The sequence below is a fragment of the Mauremys reevesii genome, linkage group 5 (assembly GCF_016161935.1).
Source record: "Mauremys reevesii isolate NIE-2019 linkage group 5, ASM1616193v1, whole genome shotgun sequence".
NCBI classification, from domain to species: domain Eukaryota; kingdom Metazoa; phylum Chordata; order Testudines; family Geoemydidae; genus Mauremys; species Mauremys reevesii.
The window spans coordinates 10,412,161-10,438,407 of NC_052627.1; the positions used below are offsets into that span (position 1 = coordinate 10,412,161).

At 47.0% G+C, this 26,247-nt stretch overlaps 1 protein-coding gene across 7 annotated transcripts in view; it reads left to right on the forward strand.

Annotated features, from left to right (window-relative positions):
* WRN (WRN RecQ like helicase) overlaps nucleotides 1–24,856 on the forward strand; it is a 167,770-nt gene extending 142,914 nt beyond the window's left edge. For 6 of the 7 annotated variants that reach the window (XM_039540800.1, XM_039540798.1, XM_039540796.1 and 3 more), the window contains 7 exons: nucleotides 2,362–2,476; nucleotides 5,630–5,761; nucleotides 11,172–11,334; nucleotides 14,926–15,149; nucleotides 18,463–18,555; nucleotides 19,231–19,380; nucleotides 24,441–24,856. In XM_039540800.1, coding sequence (XP_039396734.1) covers nucleotides 2,362–2,476; nucleotides 5,630–5,761; nucleotides 11,172–11,334; nucleotides 14,926–15,149; nucleotides 18,463–18,555; nucleotides 19,231–19,380; nucleotides 24,441–24,557 — 994 coding nt within the window. In that variant the 3' untranslated portion in view covers nucleotides 24,558–24,856. Of the gene's footprint in view, nucleotides 1–2,361; nucleotides 2,477–5,629; nucleotides 5,762–11,171; nucleotides 11,335–14,925; nucleotides 15,150–18,462; nucleotides 18,556–19,230; nucleotides 19,381–24,440 lie in introns of those variants that run through there. The other variant, XM_039540802.1, reaches the window with a different exon arrangement.
* Nucleotides 24,857–26,247: the final 1,391 nt, after the last annotated feature.

The window sequence follows — 26,247 nt, forward strand, 5'->3', positions numbered from 1 at the left end:
TTTCTGCATCAGCAGAATTATTAATCTGACTGAATTTTGAAGATAGACTTCAATGGGTTCTGATTTTGTTACACTGTTACTATCAAGAGGTGCAGGAAGAACTCCTCAAACTGAACGCTTCTGCTTATGTGATCACAAAATTCAGACACACAAGTTCTGAAAATGTATGTATAAAGTTTATTAGCATTTTTAGTAGCACCAAGGATATTGTAGCTACCTCCATTCAACATGTGTATGGAGCTATGTGAACTCAGGTGTTATGCAGATAGAACAGCATTGCAGTTATTGCTTATGTTGGTTTAGCTCTACAGGTGAAATTTGACTGCATGTATAAATTACTCTGTTACAATACTTGTTTCTGAAAGTATCTTGTCATGTCAACCTTTACCACCGCCAGTGATGTCTTCCTTCATAATCCATTTATCAGCCTCTCCCACAAGCAAATTCATGCTTTCTTCCAAGCCACCACTTATGCATGAAGCCTCTCCCTGAACTAAGCTGTAGAGTAGCTTCCTTTTTCAAGACCCCCACTTCTACCAAGCTGCATATGGTAAATTGCCAAGTGGTAAAGATTAGGCAGGTGGCCAGCAGGGGCCTGGGCATCAGACATGCCCCTTTTGTGTAGCTTTGGGGAAAAAAACTAAAACCTGCAAATTTTGCTTGTATCCAGCCTTTGTAACCATGCCTTCCTGGCTGGCTGGAGACGGGATGGAGTGCAGGGGAAGCAGCAGTGTACCCTGCTCAACCCTTCCTTCCCTGCACCCTGTGCTTGTTCATTTTATTAGCTTGTTGCATTTGTCTTCATTTGGATTGTATGATCTTCTCTTACCCCGTCACCTGACCAGGGACTCTGTGCACTTCTGTACTACAAATGAATAATCAGGGTGTTACAGTAAAAGTCTGCAGAAAGATAGAGAAGAAATGAACTTCCTTACATGATTCCCCACTATAAAAGCAAGTATTGTAAGACACCCGGCATATAACAACTGCAACTGGTTCTGCAGTGTGTTGCCTAACGCAAAGTCATAGGTGCCCCGCCTGTGTCCCTAAATAGGACTGACAGCATGAGGTGGAGAAGTTCTTTCACAAGGTCGAGATCTATGTTGATGGCTCCAGCTGCTGGGAGCGTGCAGACACAAAATGGCTCAGCTGGATATGTTCGCATGCGAAAACCATCAAAACACTTCTGCTCAATTTCTGCGGGATAGACAGACAAGTTCTCCCATAATGCACTATGATCCAAGCCATAGAGTGGCCATAGCTGGTGAGGGCACGAGGAACCCAGGTTATGATGGTATTCACCTACAGAAGCTGAAGTTGTGACTGGGTTTGCGTAGTGTAGTATGGATGTGCCAGCACAGGTGTGAGGCTTGGGTTTCCTGTGCAGTATGGACACTCAGGTGCAGGCTTGGAAACACTGAGTCTGCAGGTGCAGGTCACACAGTCAGGTTTATTATGCCGTGTAAACAAACACATAGAGTTTAAAGCCAGAAGGGACTTCCAGATCATCTGGTCAGATCTCCTGTATATCACAAGCCATCAATTCCACCTAGCACCCTCTCATCTAACCCAACAATCAAAAGTACACTAAAGATTTACAGTCCATAGGAGACAAGGCTGTAATGTGTCACCGGGAGAGAACAGGAGGGACCGAGGTGCACAAGTGCCTGAGGTCCCTGCAGTGGCAGGGAAATGATAGATGAGATTTACCCAGATAACCTGGGCAAGTGACCCTCATAACCGCATGCTGCAGAGGAAGGTGAAAACTCCCCAAGGTCCCTGCCAGTCTGACCTGGTGAAGAGTCTTCCCTGACCCCACACATGGCGATCAGTTGGACGCTGAGTATGTGAGCAAGAACCAGCCAGACGAGCCCCTGAGAGACTGAATGCTCGGTGCCACCTCAGAGCGCGGGTCTTCCCTGTCCAGTGTCCTGTCTCCAGCCGTGGTCATCTCTGATGCTTCAGAGGAAGAAGATAAAAACAGAAAACCCAGAATACATTGTGGAGGGAATCCCTTTTTGACCCCTGCAAGTGGTTGAAGCCCAGTTTATAGCCAGTTTGCCACGACAGAACATAAAAAAAATACATTCATTCATAGTTGCAAAATAATGTATGTGCCAGAAAATATTAAGCACTAGCAAAAAGCCACACACTTCCTCCACAGACCTTTTTATAAGAACTTTGAAAAATAACATGACTAAAATGCAGACAGTGCTGTGATGGCAGAGTAATCACCTGTCAGTGTAATCTGTGGTTAAAGTGGGGATTGTCAGTCCTGTTCTGTCCTACACTCCATGTTCCAAAACATAAACCAGCAAAGCCCGGTAACTCTCCATTGTGTTCTTGTTCTACCCGAAATAGGCCTACGACTGTTGAAAATGTGAAGAGAATTGATGGCGTATCTGAAGCAAAATCTGCCATGTTGGTTCCTCTCCTGGATGATATCAAGGAGTTTTGCCATACAAATAGTCTGGAGGTAAGATTTTTCCCTCAGCAAGGCCTTCTGCTTCCTCCTTGTGATCTACCTCACCTTGGGATTTACAAGTCCCATTTTTCAGGCTTTCTGGCATGGTCCCTGTCCTTCCTCCAGTTATAGGACAGGACTCTTGTTGTAGCCTGTGAACAGTCCTCCTGAATCACCTCAAGTTGCTGATATTGAGCAAAGCCCTCCTCTCACTCCTCCTCAGGGCAGATTGTGCTTCCTCTGCAGCAAGAAACTGCTGGGCCTGGGTAGTGGCATCCAGCTCGTCTGGTTGGCTGTGTGGAGGATGACAAGTAGACCAGAGAAAGTGTGCTTCTAAACAGGTTTCTTAAGAAGTTTTCAAAATACAATATCAACTCCTCTCCTTTCATTTCTTCATGCCCTTGTTTTTCCCTTCATGTTCTCCTGTTTCCCATGTTCGTTCTCCCATCTCTTGTTAAGGATTCTTCCTTTCTCTTACCAGATCTGCCTGAGGCAAAGTAGTTGCCCTCCTGAGATGCGACCGTCTCATGTACATCATAGCTAAGCATCTAGTAGGTTACTCAAGGGGCTGTCTTCATCACTCGTTGAATAACTGACAAGTGGCTACTGGGATGGGTGGGTAAGCTTGATCTCTCACACCCTGGGCTTGGCATGTCATGATTACAAGCTTCTCTGTGGCCAGGGGTGCTGGAACAATGTGTACAGTGGGGGTGCAGAGAGCCACTGAACCAAACTGTAAACCCCGTGGCTGGCCTGGAGAACAAGCAAAACCCTGGGGTGTTGAGACCCTCATCTCTAAGGTGGGGGGACTCTCATCTAAATCCCATGTAGGCCTCAGCAATTCAAGGCTTGGCTTGATCTCTCTATCTGGTGAAGGGACTAGAATGTAAACACTTGGCCTAATCCCCCTCCTCCTCCTGGGAGCTGTGGAACAATAATACCTGCTGTAAGATGAGCCCTACACCAAGGTTTCTTTTAAATGGAACCTGTTAATGGCCACAGTCAGCATGCCCGTGTGGTGCTGGTAACAAAGAAAGGAACCTCACTGTTACTTCCCCCAGAAGGAAGGCCAGATGGCAGCAGTGGAGAGGTTAGAAATTAGTCCGTGCTTGGGTACACCAATGTTGTAGTTCCTAGCCAGCCAGTTTTAGGAATGAAATCTTCAGAATATGGCATCAATGCACACACCTTGTTACACCTAGAGGAGGCCTGATTATTCACCAGTTCCCCAAGCGTGCTTTCCATTCTTTTAGAAATCATATATAAACTCACTAACAGTGTGTGTGGCAAGCATCCAGTTTTTCTTAAAATAGCTAGTAACTATGCAGCCTGTGTTTTAGGATTCATGGTAAATTGCAGACTGAGCTCTTTTGTCATCAGTGCTCTTTTTCAAAGTGGCTTGGTTTATATAAAATCAGCATTCCAGCTCTTGACTTCCAATGGCTCATATTTGAAAACAAGAAAACAGACACAGACACAAACACCATCACTGAACTCCTGTCAGTGTCCCTCTTGAGTCCTAGGACCCGTCTCAAATGTAGCGTGTGCTGGTGTACATGCTGTCTTTCTTCTCTCAGGTTTCCTTGCTGAGCTGAGGTGATTGTCCTCAGTGTCTTGAATGTCCTTTCAAAAAATAACTGGTCTGGATGGGTCCATTATCTCATTGCTGCCATGACAACCATGGGACTGTTTCAGGTGTTTCTGGCTCAGCACACAAAGCTGGTTACATCCCAGATTTGATATTTGGGTTGGGGTTGAAGACTGAGACATATGGAATTCGCCTTTGTCACAGTCAGACTAGTGCCTGTCCTGGTTTGAGGGCAGGACTCACCTTTGCTTCCCATTTTATTGGTCCATCCTGGGAGACAGGTGGACCTGACTGTTCTGAAGGATACTTTGGCCAGTGGACCCACTCTTTCAATACTCTCAATGAACCTTATGATTCCCTTCTTCTGGCCTAGTAGACAGAGTGCTGGACTTAGATTTGGGAGGTCAGAGGTCTGTTCCCAGCTCTGTTGCTGATCTGCTGTGACTTTGGACAAGTCATTTCACTGCTCTATGCCTCAGTTTTGTGAACTGTAAAATGGGGATAATGATACTGACGTCCTTTGTGAAGTGCTTTGGGGATCTAATGGTGAAAAGTACTAGATGTTATTCTGTCCATTACTATCCATATGGTGGCACCCTGTCCCAGTGTGCTTTCTTCGCTGGTCATTGTGGCGACAGACAAAGCACAGGGGAGCTTCTGTGCTGCCAGTGGCAGAAATCACATTCTGAGTTTTTGCACTCTTATGCTACCCTAGAGGTGAAAGGATTCTTCTTCTCCACTCTAGCGTCTGCAGAGTCCCAACCAGCAGCTACGTACAGGCAGGAAGAATGCCTGCTAAATTGTCTGTGGTTGGGTAGAGATGAGTGTTTCTCACTGTTGTGAGGAGTTTTCTCTCTGCGTCACAGATCAGGTTGCTGGGATGCAGGCTGTGTTGGCCCCTTCTGTGGAGGCAGAACCGTGTGTGTGTGTGGCATGAGGTTGGGAGAAGGAGTCTTGTCAAGTTTCTAAAAAAAAAGTCTTAACTTAGAACACACAAAAACATGTATTTATTTAAAAATAAAAGATTACTCTGCATTACAGTATGTATTATAGTACATATGAGTATCAAACTCTTTTAACAGTGCAGTGGCGGGAGGGATAGCTCAGTGGTTTGAGCACTGGCCTGCTAAACCCAGGGTTGTGACTTCAATCCTTGATGGGGGGCCATTTAGGGATCTGGAGCAAAAATCTGTCTGGGGCTTGGTCCTGCTTTGAGCAGGGGGTTGGACTAGATACCTCCTGAGTTCCCTTCCAACCCTGATATTCTATGATAATTCAGAAACTCACAAACCAGTCCGGTGTGTGTCAGTCCAGACACCAGTTATTTTGTGACCCCTCAGGCATGTTAAGCAGACTATCCTACAGCTTGCTTCAGCGCACCTGTGTGTGCGTGTGTGCATATGAATTATAAGCACCCATCTTGGGACTGTTCTACTGTTTATGTGTGGAACACAGTCTGACTGTACAGTTTAGTTTGCTCAAAGTCTAGCTCTTCCATTTCCAATTCCAGAGCAGATGACCAGACAGGATGATTTCTTGGGCTTTATTCCTGCTAACTCTTGTTTGTCGCCTTACAGACAGACACATTCCCTACTTGTGGATCTAGGGAAAAGCAGCCAGCAGCCCTCCAGAAGAGAGGTGGGTGCAGCCCCCTTCCGCAGTCCCAGCTCATAACACACATGCTGTTCCATGAGAAGAACCAGTCTTTGGTATGTTATTTCCCATTGGTGGGGATGTGGAGATGCTGGTTGTCTAAAATAGATGGTGGTGGGAATATTGTGTGTATGGAGATTGCAAACTTGTTAAAACAGGAGACTTGAGGGCCAGACTGAGTTAGTTGCTGCTGTTCTCTTAGGTTCTCCCTACACTGCCAATGAGCCCTGGGCTGGCGAATACCATGTCCCTGTTCGGGATATAAAAAATCAAACCCTTTGCATTGTACCTCCATGTAAGAGTCGAAGGGCCTGGAAAAAGCCCCACAGGAAAATTGAGTGCAAAATTGAAAGACTAAATATCAGTGCAACTTTCTGATTGAGACTTCCAAAACTGTGACTCTTTCTGCACCCTGATCTCAGCCATGTTACTCTCATCTGCTAAGACAGGCACTTGGGAGTTGGTAGTGCACAAAATACTCCATTTGCACAGTTCTGGGAACCGTGACTTGGAATGACCTTTTGTGCATTTAAGGGCAAATCTGCCCTTGCAGCAGAGAGAGGTCCCCAGGCATCAACCCAAGTGTAGTTCTTCTATCCAAGAGAGAAGATTTGGAGGTCTGCTCACCAGGTAGGCACATCTCTGTAGTGCATACAAGGGGTGGGCAGATGGCGCAAGGACAGAGAGAAGCTAAGAGTTTAAATGGAGAAGATTAATTATTTGGGCAGCGGATAGGAATGTTGACCCAGATTCAGCCCTTTCACAACTGGTTTTGGAACACTTGATACATTTAAAAACAATGGGTTTGTTTCTCTTGATTAAAATGCACCTATCAGCACTAGCAGCAGTCTATACTCATGTAAAGGTTAAAGCCACCTTCTCATGCAGTCTGGTGAAAAACTTTTTAAAAAGTTTATTGAATCTGTATCCCCCAGTTCATGACCCAGTCCCTCTATGGAATTTGAATTTAGTAGTAATATAACCTATATCTTCCCCGTTTGAGCCTCTACAGCAGGGGTCGGCAACCTTTCAGAAGTGCTGTGCCGAGTCTTCATTTATTCACTCTAATTTAAGGTTTCGCGTGCCTGTAATACATTTTAACATTTTTAGAAGATCTCTTTCTATAAGTCTATAATATATAACTAAACTATTGTTGTATGTAAAGTAAATAAGGTTTTTTAAATGTTAAGAAACTTCATTTAAAATTAAATTAAAATGCAGAGCCCCCCGGACCAGTGGCCAGGCCCAGGCAATGTGAGTGCCATTGAAAATCAGCTTGCATGCCGCCTTCGGCACGCGTGCCATAGGTTGCCTACCCCGCTCTACGGGATTGTTCTCTGTTTCATCTTTCTATAAAGACAGCTTTTCATACTAGCAATTTCTTCCGCTAGAAGAATTAGTGAGTTGTATGCATTGATGGCAGACCGCCCTCCCCCGTGTACTTTTCATAAAGATAAAGTGATCTTAGACCACATCCTAAATTCCTTCCAAAGGCAGTCTTGGAGTTCCATATCAATCAGAGTAGAACTTTACCTGCATTTTTTTCCTAAACCTAATTCGCATAAAGGGGAGTCTAGATTACATTGCTTACAAGAGCGCTCTTAGCTTATATTACCTGGTACTTCTAAGGGTCAGGCCATTTCAGCACAGTCCCTGTCCAGATGGGTTAGACTTTGTATTGAGAAATTTTTACCAAAAAAGCTTCCCTTGCTCCTTCTGGTCCTCTTAGAACCCATTCTACTAGAAGGACAGGTACATCTGTAGCAGTCTCCAAACATATTCCTCATATTGAAATAGGCAGGGCTGCTCCATGCAGTTCAAGTCACACTTTTACAAGACATTATGCATTGGATCTGGCATCCAGCTCTGAAGCACAGTTTGGCAGAGTGGTGCTTCAGTCATTATTTAATTAAAACTCCACTCCCTTCTTCCATATTTACAGTACTGCTTGTCTAACTATCCCAAGAGTGGGAATGTGCAGAGGACACTCAAAGAAGTAGTGAAGGTTGGGTGTTTGTAATCGGAATTCTTTGAGGTGTACTCTGCATATTCACACTCCCCACCTGCATTCCTCGCTCCTTCGGTGTCCTAATGTCACTTTTACTTGGTATATTCCACTGTAGTAGTTGGAAGGAACTGAGAGGGCAGTAGCGCCAAGCCCCCCTTTTATAGCCGCATCCACAGAACGCGCCCCAATGCTGGGGATGAGGGAGGGATGTGCGCTGACATGCACTGCTGGTAGAAGGTGGCACCGTCCTGGCTGCTCCCAGTCAGTGCATCGCAGGAGTGAACATGCAAGAGTCTATCTCGAAGAACTCCACTGACAAATAGCCAACCTTCATTTCCTAAGCATAACGTGACCTTAACATGGGGCTTTGCATTGAACGCTTTATTAATTTGTTGTGTAGGCAGAGAGCCATAACACCCAGGGAGAAATAGGCATGTTGCTTTGTGCCCGTCGAAGGAGTGCTCCATAATCCATTGCTTTTATATCTTTTTTGTTAAGCTTCTCACTTTTTATCACTCGTTGATCCGTTAGTATGATGCTGAAATAGCTTCAAGCTTCTCTTCTCCGTCCCAAGAGTGTGTGAGTGAACCTTGTCAGATAGTCGCTAAATTAAAATGCCCAAGGACTAATTAACAAGAAGCAATAGAACAATTAGTGTTAGGTAATTTGATGCCCAGGATCAAATAACCGTGATTATTGCATTTCCCCTGTGTGTATTGTCTGGGGGAAAGTCAATAAAAGAAACATAAAGCCTAATTCTTTCAGGGAAAATAATTAATTTTAAATCCATCCTGTAAAAAAATCCAACTCTAGTTAAGCAAAATCAAAGAGGTTGCCCTAAGATTGGGGTAATGGAGTCCACCTAAAAGAACTTGAAACACTCAGCTTTTGTGTGTTATCATTTCTATTCTGGTGGTGCCAACAGTGACATTAGGACTCGGCGAGGGTTGCTGCGTTTACAGATCTCTTGCAGTTAAGGTTGATAATTGGCTGCTTTATTGAGGGACAAAACGTTTTGGGCTTTCACAAACCGAACGTTACAAGTGAGCTGAGCTGATTGTACAGTTACAGCTACTAGGTTGTCATTAAACTGTCTCTCCATCACCAGTGAAGTCCTGTAGCCCTGGAAATAGCTGTGGAAGGCCCCATATGTGGTGAAAATATGATTCCCTTTGCATGGTGCAGACTGCCATGCTCTGGGATTGATCTGTTTCTTCCAGGTAGCAGAGCAGAGCTTGGTGGTAGCTGTCTCTGTAGCAGTGTAGGGGCGATTGTGAGCAGGCCAGAGGTAGAGCGCAAACCATGGAGATGCAGTGGCCTAGCGTAGCATGTAGGTCCTGGCAACAGCTCATCTCTTTTTGCTCCAGCCCCATGACAGTGTAGTAGCAAGTCTGGCGCAGCGCCGTGGCCGCTGCTAAAGGATGGCGCTCTGGGTTCTGTTCCTTAGACGTTTGAATGCAGAGCAGAATCCTTTCTACGCATGGGATTTCAGGGTCACAGTGAGAAGTTGCTCTCCAAGGCAGAAATAATCTTTCGAAATGAAACCTCTTCACAGATTGGATTCAGTGTCTGAAAGAGATCAGAAAAATGTGCCTTGCGATGCGGTTTGGAGTTCTTGTTGTGTGGCCTCCTGTTCTTGCGGTTGGTGTGTGAAGCAGCAGCACCATGCATTATCATTTATTATTTGTATTACCATGGTGCCTCGGCGCCCCAGTCACAGACCAGGACTCCACTGTGTTAGGGGCTGTACAAACAGAACAAAAAGACAATCCCTGCCCTAAAGAGCATATTGGAGCAATCTAAGCATAAAAGAAGAAACAACAGATGAATACAGACAGGCAGGGAGAGTACAAGAAAACATCAAGACATGACAGGCAGTGGTTGCAGCACACCAGCAGCCTAACCATTGTCATGTTTTTTGTAGGCATCACAGCGAAGGAGACTTTTGAGGGCAGGTCTACACTACAAATGTACATCAGCGCAGCAGCACAGATGCAGCTTTGCTGCTGTAGCATGTCTGGTGAAGACGCTGTAAGCTAATGGGAGAGAGCTTTCCCATCAGCTTCATAAACTCCATCTCTGCGAGAGGCAGGAGCTATGTCGGCAGGAGAAGCTCTCCCACTGATATAGCGCTGCCTACCCGGGGGGTTAAGGTTGGTATAACTATGTTGCTTAGCGGTATGGATTTTTCACACCCCTGAGTGACATAGTTATAGTGAAGTAAGTATGCAGTTTAGACCAGGGGTCTCAAACTCAAATGACCCCCGGGGGCCAGAGGAGGGTGCATGCATTGGCCCGAGGGGCCCAGCATCACCCCCCCCCCCGCCCCCCCCCCCCCCCCCCCCCCACCCACCCCTTCCCTGAGGCCTGTCCTGCTCCTCCACCTCCTCCCTAAGCGCGCAGCTCCCCCCTCCTCCTCCTCCCTCTGCGCCACCAAGGCGGTGGGGCACTAGCGCGGTCCCGAACAAAACAGGCCCCCACCGCCCGACCCCGGCGGCTGCGCGCGGCGCGCTCTTCCCCCACCCCCCCCCCCCCCGCCCCCGCCCGCCCCCCCCACCCCCCCCGGCCCCCCTCCCCCCCCCCCCCCCCGCCCCGGCCGGCCCCTTCCCCCCGCCCCTCCCGCCCCCGCCCGCCCCGCCCCCCCCCCCCGGCTCCTCCCCCCGGCCCCTCCTCCCGGCCCTCCCCGCCCGGCCCCCGGCCCGGCCCCTTCCCGCCCCCCCCCACCCCCGGCCCGGCCCCCCGGCCCCCCCGCCCGCCCCCCCGGCCCCGCTCCCCCCCCCCGGCGGGCTCCGCCCGCGTCCACCGCGAGGCCTGAGGGCGGGCTGGGAGGGAGCCTCGCGGCGCAGGGCGCGGCCCAGGCTCCCAGCCGCCCCCCCAGAGCTCAGCCCAGAGCCCTTCGCTCAGGGGGCGGGACGCGGCGATCGAGCGGGGCCAGGAGGCGCGAGGCGGGAGGGAGGGCGGGGGCTCTCGGGGGGGCCGAGGCCGGGCTTGGGGCGAGGGCCCCCCCGGAGCCCCCTGGGGCCTCCCCCCCCCGGCGGGGGCGGCCCTGGGGAGCGGGCCGCATGTTTGAGACCCCTGGTTTAGACCAAGCCTAAGGAAGGCTTTGAAGGAGGATAAGGAGTTAGTTTTGCAGATGTTTATGGGGAGCTCCTCCCAGGCATGCGGGGCAGCATTGGAGAAAGCACCAAGGTGCTAGTTTGAAAATTTACCAAGTGGGTGATAAAGGATGGAGCCATGGGCCAATTGGAGGTAGGAGCCAGCCTTTTGATACTGAATGAAAGATCAAAGGTAAGTGGGAATAGGCTGTGAAAGGCATTGAAAGTGAAGAGTAGAAGCTTATGTTTGATATAATAGAGAAAGTGAGGAATCAGTGGGATTCAAAGAGGGCTTTGGTTCTTTTGTTGTTAGATCTCATATACTTTTACCACTTCAGATTTCTTCTCTCATTGTTTCCCCAGAAGAGTATAAGTGAAAGCAGGTCTCTGCCTCTCTCTGTGGTTGGCTCTCATTTATCCCAAGCCTTGAAAGCGGGCTACCCAGTCGACTTAGAACGAGCGGGTCTGACTCCTGAAGTTCAGAAGGTTATTACTGATATCATCCAAAACCCTCCCATCAACTCAGGTGAGAAGCAGAGCTCTAGACTGAAGGTCTCAATGACAGTCATTGGGATATGGATAAAGGAAACAAGAAACCTATGTATCCTGTTTGTTCCTTTGGTGAGAAGTCATCACTCTGAGGACCCATTCCTGAGCCAAGCTGAGCATGGCAGGGCAAAGGGCATTCCCCCTCAGGTGTGAAGCCAGTGGGAGATAAGGGTGCATGGAAAGCCACAGCCTCAAGCCATAAAAGAGAGGAGGAGGGGAGTTTTCTTTAAGAACTTCTGAGTTGAGTGCATACAGAAGATTGGTGTCTTAACAATATGTAAAAAGATCCAGACATAATTTTTTAACTGTGTCCATATTTAGGTACCTAACTTCAGCCTCTGAGTTTGAAAACGTTGGCCCCAGTGAATAGTTATACTTAGGCACCAGCAGCATGCCAAGTGAATCCTTGAAAATATCTTAAATTTCCTCAGATTGCAAACCTGGGTCATTTAAGATACTGGGTGACGAAGAGAACCAGACAAGTAAACTAATAAATAGGTTGTTACCTGCATTTTAAAACTTATCAGAATTCTATAAATGTTAGATGGGCACCTGATTTAGTGATATAAGCTCACAATTGGTAGCCCTAAAGCAGGGTTTCGATTTCCAGCTTTTCCACTGATCTACTGCTTGGCCTTGGGTGAGTCATGTCATCTCTGTGATTGTTTCCCCATCAGAAGGAAGCAGCTTTCATCCCTCCATATTGCAGGCAAGGTAATGGAGATGCTACATTTGTCACTTCTAGCAGAGCTAGAGATAGAACCCAGATCTCTAATATGGCAAATATTGATGATGATCTTCATTCTGTTTAAAAGGACACCAATTACAGTTGTAACCCCCACACCTCCTGGGTGTGGGGTTCTGTCCCATCTAGTGCAACTGAGATGACTTAGAGAGAGAGAGAGAAATGAGTCTGCTCTACAGCCTTAGTTACCAGCCAGCTGGCTTTTTGCTGATGTGGTAGAGACTCATGCACTAAGCTCCAGAGGTTCGATCCTGCCTGACGACGACTGGGGTCTGTCAGCGTTATAAGTGGGGGCTCGTCTGGGATTTCAATGGGGAAGTCTCTGAAGCTCGGGACGCGCTTCCTCAGCTAGGTGAAATATGTAACACCCACATCTCCTGCGTGTGGGGTTCTGTCCCATCTAGTGCCACCGAGACCACTGAGAGAGAGAGAGAGAGAGATGAAAGTGAGTCTGCTCTACAGCCTTAGCTAAGAGCCAGTTGGCTTTTAGCTCATGCTGTAAAGGCTCATGCACTAAGCTCCAGAAGGTCCCTGGTTCAATCCCACCTGCCAACGACCGGGGTCTGTCGGCGTTACACAGTAAAAATGAGGAAGAATGCCCTGGGTCTTCTCTTCTTTCCACACCCCCAACTCTACTGGGGCCATTAATGAGTCACTGACATTCACAGGAGGAAGGCGTGGTGCTTAGAATGAGCAGAGGAATTTCTGGGAGTCTGAATGCTCATTCTCACCAGCTCAGCAATTCCCTGCTGTAGAGCTGGGCTCCATTGTTTTTGGACTTTGTACACTAAGCTGTACTTTGTAGGTCAGTGATCATATGCCACTTTCTAGGGCTTGTGGGCCCCAGAAGCAATTCAGATTTGTACCTGTTAACCAGCACTGTCAAGATACGTTTCTTATCTGTACAACAGATAGCCCCATCAAATCTGAATGATTTCCACAGGGTGGAGTGTTTAACTCTGTGCACTTCATTCAGCTGGGACAGTGACACCTGGCTGCTACGTTTATAGTCAGTTACTCCTTTGTTTCCATGTGCTAACACAATGCGTGGTGTTTTGGGCTGCCGCACTCTGGTCAACAAGTTCTGCAACAAATCTACTTCCACTTAACGACAAAAATCAGGAGAACACTTGTTAAGCTTTTCTGTAAGGTTTTGGATGTAAACTACTTTTGTCCCTTTTAAGTAAAATGAAGAATATTGTCAGTATTTCCCAGAGATGATTCATTTGTGTTCTGTGCATCACTTTATTTCTAGATAGCAGAGCATGAGCAGTTGTTAAATGATAAACACATTTCAGACTAGAAAGAAGATGCAGACTTTTAACAGTGAGGGCAATCACTGGTTGGAGCAATGTGCCAAGGGATGTGGTGGATACTCCATCGCTTGGTCTTTAAATTAGAATGGCATATTTTTAATAAAAGATCTGCTTTACAGGGGGCCAGACTAGATGATCACAATGGTCCCTTCTGACCTTAAACTCTGTGAATCTATGAAATTGTTCATGAAAGGTACCAGCGCCACCTTATGGTGTGTAATAATAATAATAATAGGAGATATACCAATCTCCTAGAACTGGAAGGGACCTCGAAAGGTCATCGAGTCCAGCCCCCTGCCTTCACTAGCAGGACCAATTTTTGCCCCAGATCCCTAAGTGGCCTCCTCAAGGATTAAACTCACAACCCTGGGTTTAGCAGGCCAATGCTCAAACCACTGAGCTATCCCTCCCCCCAATCCTAATGATTAGAGGGGCAAGGGAGGGTTGGGGGAGGAGATTGAGATGGGGAGGTGGCCATGACATATGGGTATGTGATCGACAGTGACATCAATGACCACTGCTCTGGATAAAAATGAAGAAATAATAGACATTTGTGGCTAGTATTTATTATTAAAGTTGATCCTGTGATTGGACATGGTCCTTTTTTAATATGTTTTGTTTAAATAAAACAACGAAAATGCCACACCACCTTTTTAAGCACCAACTTACAGGTACACATTGTTACGCTATGAGGAGGAGATACTGGAGATCTATTTTTTCTTTATTTTTTATGAAAGTGTCCTTTTAGCTTTTGGTCAGTTTTAGTTTCTCTGAAATGTCCAGACCCCTTTACACGCCTGCTTTTCAATGAGCCCAGAAACCCTTTTAAGAGCAGTTAGAGGGCTGTCCAGACACCTTCAACTCACTTTCAACGGCATAAACTCAACTGGGTGCTTGGAGAACTCCAATTTCAGTTGGACAGAAAGCCAGGGTTGCACTGGCCAGTGCTGCTGAAAAACAGCTGGATCAGCGGGAGAGAGGAGTTTGAAATGACTTGTCTACCATGAGCCCCTGGCTCCATCTACTACCAGTCATAGGTGGACAGACTCCTACAGTGCTCCTCTTCGCTAGGAAAGTGAATTAAGAGCATTGTCAATGCAGTGTCTTAAAATAAGAGGAAAGCTGTAGAAGAGCCTAGCTGCCTTTAAAGTACAGCGACTGGCTGGAGTAGGGGAAGGAAAGTGGGAGAGAAGAGTGCTAATGGCTTATTGGGCCAGATTTGACTGCAGTGGGGTTGCACGGCTGTAAGTGAGGTCAGGATTTGCTCATTGGGCTAATGTTTTCCTTTCTGATAAAGTTCACGCTGTGAACTGTATTTTGTTGTATTGTTTAACCCATTCCATGCTGTAAAATACGCTGTGCTTTAATGAGGGGAAAATTCACTGGCTGTTGATGTTGAACCTTCCTTCCCCAAAGCTCAACGGAGTGCTCCTGGAGCTCTAATTTGGAGAAGCACTTCAGGAACTTGGGGAATTTATTAAAAAATATATATTTTTTTCCTTCCAAGATGTAACCAGAATGACAGCGATTAGAGCACTGGTCCCTGCGAATATCGAGCTGTACCTGATCCGAATGGCAATTGCACTGCTGGAGAAAGGATGTGGAAATGGGCAGCTGGGCCAAGCGTGTGATTCAGGCAAGAAAAGCCTCTCAGCTGAGTGTGAAGGGCTGCCGGCCAGCATGGGGACAGCCCAGAAGAGCAAGGAAGGAACGTCATGGATGGAAACAGAGGTTAGTAAACCAAGTTGTAAACCAGTCTGCTTCTGCAAAAACAACATTTATCTCGTAGAGACATCGTAATGTTTGATTTCAGGTGCTTTTTATAATGCCTTTAATTGGTGTTCTGATTAACTTCTTATACATCGGGTACCAATGGAAGTAGCTGCATTTTTATCACAATTCAAGTTTTCAACCTGTTGTTAATCACTGAAATCAGCTTTGCGTAGGAGAAACCTCTAAAAATAGCATGTTTAAGATTCCAGACACACTGCAGAATGTAAGTGTATTCCTAAAAAAACATACAGCTCTGGGCAATATTGGAAGTGCCTGTAAGTTTGTGCCACCTGATAGCTGTTTATTTGCTCTGTGATTTGGTCTGTTCTTGACAGTGTGGGTGTCTAAGGTACATAGATCTTAACTGACATTGGATGGCAACCAGATTGGCAGTTTCTGAGCGGCAAATGGAGCCTGGCCTCCCCCATCATCTCTGGGAGTGATCCCTCACGTTTTAATTTCAAGGCACCTTGGGCCAGATGATGTCCCCAAGACTCACAGGTGGAGGGGGGGGACCCTTCTTGGCTGACACCTTTTTACTCAGTGGAAAGGGGAGAACTGCACATCTCTGCAGCACAGTCTCTCCCTCCTTCAGATATCGTGCAGAGCTGTCGGTGGGGCTAAGGACCTGTGGGTGGAGAGGGGTTGTGGACTGGGTTTAGGGTTGTCCATCATCCTCTTCTTTCCATGCAAGCCCTGCAAGGGAACTGGCAAAAAAGAAGGTAGCTTAAGGCTTGTACTGCAGACTCTCCCAGTGTGAGTTCTGGTCTACACTGACTGCTATGTTGTGCTCAGCATAGGGGCAGGTAACAGAATTGCTGGTAAACATTCGTGGTGTGGACTAGGCCTAAGCCTGCGCTAACTTTGCCCATTCTCTGCAGCATGCGTTCCATGGAAAGCTGCATGGGGGAGCTCCTTGCCACATGGCTCCATCCAAGTGGTGGTAGAGAGGAGCTGGGGTTACACAGATGATTCCCAGAGGTCAGGGATCCCATGCATGTGGTCTGTGCGTGGTGCAGATCCCCTGGTGTCCGCAAGCCTGGGGAGGAGAACTCCCTGCTTGTTCTACAGCAGGGGTAGGCCTGTTCTCCCTCCCCCTTTCCCTGTCCCCCCAGAAAGGTATGTGGGAGTTGTGCAAGAGGAATATCCTGGAACTTTTCCTGCTCTCAGCCGGGATGCTTCTGTGTTTTCCATGAGAAGGGCTGTTCTGAGCTTCAAGTGGAGAGGGGGAAGCTCTTGCGATCCCATGTGTTTTCCTGTCCTGTGGGTAAATGATATGAATGCTCAGAAGTGTCTCTTCCTGCACTGTTCAGACACTACCTACTCCTCTGTGGAATTGTGAACACCTTGTTCAGACTTCCTGTGGCACCTCGGCCAAGTCACTCAGGCTCCCTGTGCCTCAGTTCCCCATTGTACAGTAGGGATAATGCCCTGCCTCACAGGGGGGTTGTGAGGGTAAACACATTAAAGATTGTGAAGTGCTCGGTGATGGAGCCTTATGAATGCCTAAGAAAGATAGATTGAAGACTGTGCCAGGCATTTAGGAGCAAGGTGGACTTCTGGACACTATGCCTCCTGGGCAGCAGATTTCAAAAGCACTACCTGACAGGTCACTCATAAGAACGGCCATACTGGGTCAGACCAAGGGTCCATCTAGCCCAGTATCCAGTCCTCTGACAGTGGCCAATGCCAGGTGCTTCAGAGGGAATGAACAGAACACGTAATCATCAAGTGATCCATCCCCTGTCACCCATTCCCAACTTCTGGCAAACAGAGGTTAGGGACACAATCCCTGCCGATCTTGGCTAATAGCCATTGATGGACCTATCCTCGTTGAACTTACCTAATTATTTTTTTGAACTCTGTTACAGTCTTGGCCTTCACAACATCCTCTGGCAAAGAGTTCCACAGGTTGATTATGTGTTGTGTGAAGAAATACTGCCTTTTGTTTGTTTAAAACCTGCTGCCTATTAATTTTATTTGATGATCCCTAGTTCTTGTGCTATGAGAAGGAGTAAATACCACTTCCTGATTTACTTTCTCCACACCAATCATGATTTTATAGACCTTGATCATTTCCCCCCTTAGTCATCTCTTTTCCAAGCTGAAAAGTCCAGGTTTTATTAATCTCTGTTCATATGGAAGCTGCTCCATACCTCCCATCATTTTTGTTGCCTTTTCTGTACCTTTTCCAATTCCAATACACCTTTTTTGAGATGGGAAGACCAGATCTGCACGCAGTATTCAAGATGTGAGTGTACCATGAATTTATATGGAGGCAACATATTTTCTGTCTTATCATCTATCCCTTTCCTAATGATTCCCAACATTCCAACTCCTGAAGGGAATGTAGCATTGTGAGATTGCAGCTGAAGGGCTGTTTATACCTACGTGGGTAGTATGTCTGTGCTGTCACTGTGGCATTAGAATTACACGAGCAGGGGAGTTGTGTTGCTCTGAAAACAGAATAACTATGCTAGTAAAAGTGGAGGCTTTCGCCAGAGATAAAATAAGCACAAACGTATTCCAAGTTGTGCTGAAGAAAGGTGAGTTTTGCTCTAGTCATCATTAACTTAAATAATTTTGTATCATCTGCTAACTTTGCCACCTTCCTGCTCACACCTTTTCTAAATAATAAATATATTAAAGAACATGGGACCCAATATGGAATTTTCAGGTTCCCACTCTTAACCTTTTGCTGATGAACCTTCACCATTTATTCCTACTTTTCATTTCTTGTCTCTTAGCCAGTTTTTGATCCATGACAATACTTTGCCTGTCACCCCATAACTACTGCAGTTTCTTTAATAGCCTCTTGCTGGGGATTTCATCTTAATGCCCCTAAGCTCTCAATCCATTTTACTGGCTTTGCCAGGGTTCTGTCTGTTTCCAGAAGTGTATCTTTTTGTCTCTGGTATCCTCTGGAGTCTTGCCACTTAGCCGTGCTGGTTTCCTGCTTTCCTTCCTGCTTCCCTTCTGAGGCTGTCCTTGTTTTCTGAGGTTGCTTCCGTGCCAGATCTATAGACTTCAATTTCTGCATAAATGTACTTCTGTTTGTAACTGATATAGCAGATCCAGTGATGGGAAATTATTGGCATGGTGCATTTTAACAGTCACAATAAATTTACCGTAGTATTTTAACAAGATGAGAGAACTGAGCTCCTGTTCATTTGTGACCTAGGACCGAGTTCAGTGCCTTTGGAAGAGATGCTAGTTCTAGTAACCCAGTGTCCCGCTGGTACCAATCTCACATGTGTTATTGCTTTTAAAGGGGAATTCAGTGACGCCAACCACACACACATACAAGTTTGTGTCCAGGGAAGGAGTGAAACAAGATCATCCACATATGGATTCTTCACCTTGGGTAAATCTCTGTCTTTATATTATAATATGTGATAGTTTTGCTGGTAGTGAGTGAGATGGGTAATCATAGAATCATAGAATATCAGGGTTGGAAGGGACCTTAGGAGGTCATCTAGTCCAACCCCCTGCTCAAAGCAGGACCAATTCCCAACACCCTATCTATTCCAACACCCTATTTTTGATGTTCATATCTTTCTGAACAACTTTATTTTGGGCTGAAATTTCCAAGCACTTAAATAATAGGGTGATAGGTGCTGTACAAAAACTTTAGTGAATAGAAACATCTCAGTCCAGCTCTATATATTAACTAACCCCTTTGCTGGAAAGAACACCTCTGAGCAATAAGCAGTTTTGAGTCACCACCAAATATTTAAAGGCTCCAAAACTGTTGTGGGATACAGTGCCTAATGCGTCTCAGGTCTACCAACAAGGCTGTTGAAATACACGTTTCAGCACCTTGTGTTTGAAATAACAGTGCTCCATTTCCTGACGCTCCAAGTGGTCTAATTAAGTAGAAGGCACTATATATCCTCCCTTACTATAATGTAAGCGTATTTTCAAAATAAAGAACTTTCCCTGTATGCAATATTAATTGTTTTGATTTTGAATTGTAATGTTGTAAGTGGAAAGTCTTATTTTTTTAACCGGCCATGTTTTATTCTTCTAAAATGGGAAGCTTGTAAAGAGCAGCAAGATGGACGACAAACAACCCTCAAATGCAGAATGGGATGTACCAAGCCATCAAACCTCCCTTCGTTTAGCCTCCTGGAATCAGCCTCCCCTGGATCCTGTTGAAGAGGAACTGTTCAGTGACTCCCAATCAAAGGTAGCGCTCTGATCCATAATTTTAGGCCTGGTCTACACTGGGGGGGGCGGCTATTGATCTAAGTTACGCAACTTCAGCTACATGAATAACGCAGCTGAAGTTGATGTACTTTGATTGACTTACCGTGGTGTTTTCACCATGGTGAGTTGACTGCTGCCGCTCCCCTGTCGACTCTGCCTGCACCTCTCGCCGAGGTGGAGTACAGGAGTCCATGGGAGAGTGCTCGGGGGACGATTTATCGCGTCTAAACTAGACACGATAAATCGACCCCCGCTGGATCGTTCGCTGCCCGCTGATCCGGCCTGTAGTGTAGACATACCCTTAGTTATGCCTTGCAGGGTCCTAGAGCTCGGGCCCGAGCCCAGAAGTCTATACAGCAATGAAACAGCGCTGCAGCCTGAGCCCCGTGAGCTGAGTCGGCTAGCATGGGCCAGCTGCGGGTTTTTCTTTGCTATGTAGAAATACCCATACAACTTACTATTTTTTTCCCCTGTGAGGTAATTATGCTTTGTAATCAAGCTTGTCTCTCTCAAACTAGACAGATTAAGCTCTTCAGGTCTCTCACTGTAAGCCATTTACTCCAAATCATTTTTGTGGCTCCTTTCTACACTTTCTCCAATTTTTCAACATCCTTTTAAAAATATGAACACCAAGATTGTACAAAGTATCCAGTATCAGTCTCACTAATTCCATTTACAGAGGTCAAAATCTCCTCCCTCCTCCTCCTCCTCACTGCACCCCTTGTTTATGCATCCCAGGATTGCATTAGCTCTTTTGCTGTAGTGTTGCACTGGGAGCTCCTGTTCAGAAGATAAGGCAAGTTCTGTATATAAGACCTTAAATGTTAGAAAAAAATCTACCGTGAGGCTAACAAACCAAACAAACTTGTAAGCTATCACTTACTATCTTTAGTACCTTCTCACCATTTAGGAATATTGGTTGCGTATCTTAGTTTAGTTACTATATACATTAAAGTACCCTATCCTTTTTGTAAGAATATGCTGTTTAAACTTGGATCTATAGTAATTAATGTTGTTTCTTTTATACTGTGGTAGGCCCTAAAGGCTTCAGCCAGGTTGGGTCCAATTGTGCTAGGTGCTGTACAAATATATAATAGTTCCTGCCCCAAAGAGTTTACAGTCTAAAAACAGTGCACCAAGTATTATCAGCCACTGATTATTTACAATTATTGTGAAAGCAGAATTTAGTGAAAGTCCAGTCACTTCAGTGGTACCGATTTCACTGAGTAGGAGGCTTACCCGCCCATCTCCCCTTCACTAGCCTTGCTAGTGTCTTGTATGTATAGAACTTCTTACAATACTTGGTGTTAACCTCCATAGAAATGTAAATAGGGAAGTGTTGGTGCATTGTGGCATCTTTGGTTAGCAGAACATCTTAGTCTTGCTTTATTTTTAACCATCAGGAGTCTCTCTCTCTGCTCTAAAGATGCCAGACTCCATCAATTTATATACAGTAATACTCTGCCACAATCTAGCATCTCATAAAAGATCTTATAAGACCCTGATCTTATAAAGCAGGAGCATACTGGGTTTCCAGTCTTGGCTCGTAACTTGATAGGGAAGCATGCAGATCCCAATCCACCTAAGGCCTTTTTGCTTTTCTTCATGTGATCATCCTTTTCTTTTTGTCCTCTCCTAAAAGAGGCACTGTGGTATCTCTGATAACATGCTAGTGGTACTGCTTTGGGCATGGCTGTTTCAGTTCCAGCCTGTTCTCATTAGCAAAGGAACAGCTGTTAATCCTGCCAATCAGAAATCATTTTACTTTGCAAGCAGGAAGACAGCCCAACCCAATCTGGATCCAACATTGAATCACTTAGCAACCTGGAGTTTGGATCACAGTTCCCACTCCCTGCCCAAAATAAGGGTTTGGATGATGTTCCTTAGAATCCAGAGTTAACTACAGTGAATGTATTTTCTTGGTTTTATCAAGTCCCACTCACACTGGAGACTTTCTGTCCTTATCCAAGCCACACTTAGAGTTCTGCAGTGTCTCACCCCATCTTGCCTAATCTCCCTCTCTTGTTCTTATACTGTGCCCATCTTCATGGTACAGCTTCAGCACCTTGAGAGGGAGTGTGATGTGGAGCAGTATTTCTCAACGACTGTTCCGTAGACGGGTGCTGGTCCCTGAGAGCTCCCTGACGCAGTTTAGTAAGCCAGGAAGCTGGTCCTTGGTGCCAAAAAGGTTGAGAAACACTGGTCTAGAGGAGTGAACACAGGTTTAAGAGTGAAGAGCTCCTCTCTTCTTATCCACATTCCTCCAGTGAGTCTGTTCCCACTAGGAAAAAGGTACTTTTTAAAATCGGGTAACTCACGTTCGTTGATGTGCCTGCAAATGCTACGTGCCACCTACTGTAGACACAGTTTAACACCTGGACAGTGGTGGGGTAGCCTAGGGTACATGGCTTTAATTCTGTTTCTCCATCGGTAAATGGGGATATAGCCTGACTAGCTGATGGTCAGCGAGGTTTGTGCAGTGCTTTGGACATACAGCGTAATTTAGGTGTTGAAGCACTGTGCATGGCAGGGGGTGTGGCAGCTTTAGAGCCAATGTAGTCAGTGGGTAGAGAAGGGCCCATCTTGTCTATTCTTATCCCACACGTTTGGGAGAAGGCTTCAAAATCCCACAGAGGGTGGCTAGAGTCCCAGCTCGCTCCCCCTGGGGAGTCGCTGGGGTTGGCGTTCAGGAAGCTGAGAGCCAGGTGTGTGGGTGAGGATGGTTTGTGGAGAAGGTCACTGCCTAGGTCTCTGTGGGGCGCTGGGGTAGAATTGAGTAGTGGGTCCCTGCCCTGACTAATATGGGGCTGAGAGGTTGCATCCTTCCTTGGGCCTGTGGGAAGTTGGGTGTTGGGTTCTTGTCCAGCTTCCTGTGGGGTGCTGAGGAGGATCTCTGGTGAGCTACTTGAGGTCTTGGGGAGAGGATTCCCTGTCCGGGCACTCTGGATGGGGTAGGGGAGTCCCTGCCTAAGTTGCTTGTGGGAGGGAGGGTTGGAAGGAAAGGAAGTCCTTGCCCAGGCCGTTTGGGGGCAGGGGAATTTGGGAAGAGGGCTCTGCCTGTCCCATGTGGGGTGAGGAAGAGCCTCCCCCCTACAATCTGAAGGTGACTCTGCCTGACTTGTGGAAATTTTATGCCATAATGGTGGAATGTTTGCTTAAATGTCCAGCTTTCACATGATGAAACCTGGGCTCTCCCACTTCGCCATAGCAGGGTAGATGGGAGATGGAGAGAGGTGGTCCCTGTAATAATTGGGCTGTAGCTATTTCAGGGCTTTGAAGAAGAGAGAGCGCCTGAAATGTACCCAGAATTTTATTAGCAGCCAGTGCATGGTGAGGAGCAGTCAAGAGCCAGGCCCCTGCATGCTGCATCCAGGCACCAAGCCTGGTTTACCTCACATTCTGATTCCTTCGGTCATTCCTAACCTGCAGAAACCATTGTTTCCTTCTCAAGCTGATACACCGCAACAACCAAAACTTACCCAGCTTCTCCTTGTTCTTATTGGACAGGGTCAAACTGGTGGGGAGTGGGAGCGGGGGATGGGGTGGCAGCACACAAAATAAGGCCTGCCCCTGAATCACCAGAATGAGATGTGCTCACTGTCTTTTGTGCAGCTTTTGACCCCTCCCTTGGGCTTGGCTACTCTTTGGCGGGGCATATACATGCTTATGGCTCTGCCAGCCTCCATGGGTTTGAGGGGGGGTACGTGGTGGTCTCCCGTGACACCAAAAGGAGCTGTCACTCACAGTAAATGGCACAGATCTGTAACCCTCCCTCCCCTCACATGTCATGACAAAAGAGAAATACTGAATGTCAGCATTTAAATCATCATCCCCGGACCTCTGCCTTATCCCCTCACTGAGCTGAGTCGGGCAGGAGGATTGTTCCAGGCTCTCTGATGACTCTCATAGATGTTGCTGCCTCGGTTACACTAATTCATATTTTTGAGTTGTCTTTGCAATCATAACAGCTAGAGACTACCCCCCCCTTTTTTTTTTTAAACAAAAGCTGAGATTCTGAAGAACAGCCTAACAGCTTCAGTGAGGTGCTGGTATGCGGTACTGGCATATGCCAGCCCATTCCGAGCCCTGGCTCCCGTTGTTGCTCTGTTGGTGGACTGTACTCCATGTTCACTGGAGTCATTTTAAAAACGTGCACCTTTTCCTCATAAAGAGTGTTTTGAATCTTACAGTAAGGTAACATATATTTGCATTTCTCCAGATGAGCATGATTTTTATTATTCAGTTGAGGAGCGGAATAGTCCATATGATTACTGTAACATTGTGTATGATATGTAAGGCTATGTTTTAGTCACGGGTATTTTTAGTAACAGTCATGGACAGGTCACAGACCATAAACAGAAATTCACAGGCCCGTGACCTGTCTGTGACTTTTACTAAAAGTACTTGCTGTGACTAAAACTTGGGAGGGGGGCTGCGGGTGTGGTCTGGGGGGGCCGTGGGTGCTCTGGGGCAGGGGGTGTGGCCTGGGGGGGCTGTGGGTGCTCTGGGAGAGGTGGCCCGGAACCCCCGCTAGTGCTGCGGGAGGGGCTGCAGCTGCAGTCCGGGATCCCTGCTGGGCAGTGGGGAGGATTGGCGGGGCTGGCAGGAGCTTCCTACCTGGCTCCGTGTCCCTGCAGCTCCTAGGTGGCAGGGGCCAGGGCAGGGGGGCTCTGCTGCTCCCGCCACAAGTGCCGGCTGCCACAGCTCCCGTTGGCCAGGAACCGCAGCCAATGGGAGCTGTGGGGGTGGGGCCTATGGGGGTGGCATGGAGACCCCTCCACCACCTAGGAGCTGCAGGGTGGCCATGCCAGTGGGAGCTGGGGAGCCCCCCACCCTTAGGTAAGCGCCCCCCTGGACTCCCCAACCCCTGAGCCCCCTCCCCACACCCAAACTGCTGCTGCTGCTGGCCCAGGGACTGCCTGGCTCGGGCAGCCCCTGAGCCAGCACCAGCCGCTGCAGAGGTCACGAAAAGTCACAGAATCCGTGACTTCCGTGGCAGACTCACACCCTTAATTATATGTTATACTTATCTTCTTCCAGACTCAGCCTGCAAAAAGGAAGTTACCAGAATGGTTTGGAACTTCAAAGGGAACAGATTCTTCCATTACTACTGGCAAGAAATCCAAAGTGGGAGCAAAAAAAGGTCTTTTTGGTTGAACTTGGAAATATCAACAACTTTCTCTTTTAAAGAAGCTCAGAGAGAGCATATATATAAGCATTCTGGCTCTACTGGCATTCAGAAGGGTGTTGCAAGCACTACATTCAAGATGGTTTATTTTTAGTTTCCAGGACAACTAGCATTCTGAAGGCCATGTTCGTTTGTTCACAGTTGGAACCATTACTGAGCTTGGGCTGGAACAACTTGTCAGTGTGTGGGGAGCAGCCACATCAAGCAGCAAGATCTTGAATTCAAGTACATAAAGAACTGACCCAAGGGTTCAGTTAGGTCATATTAATATTGTTTATAGAGGCTGTTTGCTACTTTCACTATTAGGATCAAACTTTCCAAGATTTTTACTGTCAGTTTATTATATATTAGTACAGCGGTTCTCAAACTTCAGCAATCTGAGGATGACCCCCATTTTGATTTAAAATTTTGGGGACCTCCCAAGCCTCTCCACTCAGCCCTAGGCCCTGCCCTGCCTCCACTCCTTCCCTCAAGGCCTCACCCCTGCCCCACCCCTTCCAGCCTCCCACTCACTCTATCCCCCCTCCCTCTGTGTCTTGCTCTCCCCTGCCCTCACTCACTTTCACCAGACTGGGGCGGGGGGGAGGGGGTGCGGGCTTTGTCAGGGAGTTGGATGTGGGGTCTGGGCTGGGGCAGGGGTCAAGGAGGGGATGAGGGTGCAGGCTCTGGCTTGTGGTGCTTACCTCGGGCGGCTCCCGAAAGTGACCAGCACATTTCTCTGGCAGTGTAACCTAGGCGGGGGCGGGAGGCAGGGGTCTCTGCATGCTGCCTGTGCCCCAGGTGCCACCCTGAAGCTCCCATTGGCTGCAGTTCCTGGCCAATGGGAGCTGCAGAGTTGGCACTCCCCTTTCCGCCCCCTCCCCCCCGGGGCTGCCGGGATATGCCAGCCACCTCTGGGAGCAGCATGGAGCCAGGGAGCCTGCCTTAGCCCCGCTGTACCTCTGGAGGGGGAGGAGTTGATCAATGGGGCCTGCTGACCCCCTGCAGTACCCTCAGGACCCCAGTTTGAGAAATGCTGTAGTAGTAGATTCCATTTATTACCATCTAAATGGAAAATTTGGGCAACTTCTGTGAAGTTCTTTCCAGACCATCTCAGCTGCTCATTGCTGTGCTTTCTCCATGAACACCTTCATAACCTTCTTCTCATCAGTTGGCATTAAGTTTATTATGCAGGTGCTAAGTTTTTAGTGCCTTTTTTTTTTTTTTAAGGATGGTAGTAGGCATGGAAGAATGTGGAATATGGGGGATCTTGCAGATGGTTCAGTGCCACCATATTAATCAGTGTTATCTTGCTGCTAATACATATTACGTCAGCTCAGCATTCTGCATCTACTAATGTTAGATCTGGTTTGATCTGATAATACTGTGCGGTATATCTGATGTGAGATATACTGTATGGAATTCACTATATTACTGTTGAATTTTGAAAAAATTATATATATGGAAAAATGCTTTTTAAATTGCCATTATGCACTTTGTACTTGCACTGTGGTGTGTTTTTGATAATAAAATGCTGCAGAACAGTACTTACAATACATATAGTTTATTGTTGATTTATTTCTGTAATCCTGTTCATTTACCTTTTTTGAGAAATCAGACTTGTTTGTAATTCCAGGCATCAGTTATCTGAAATGAAATTTCAATTTTTAAAACGTATGG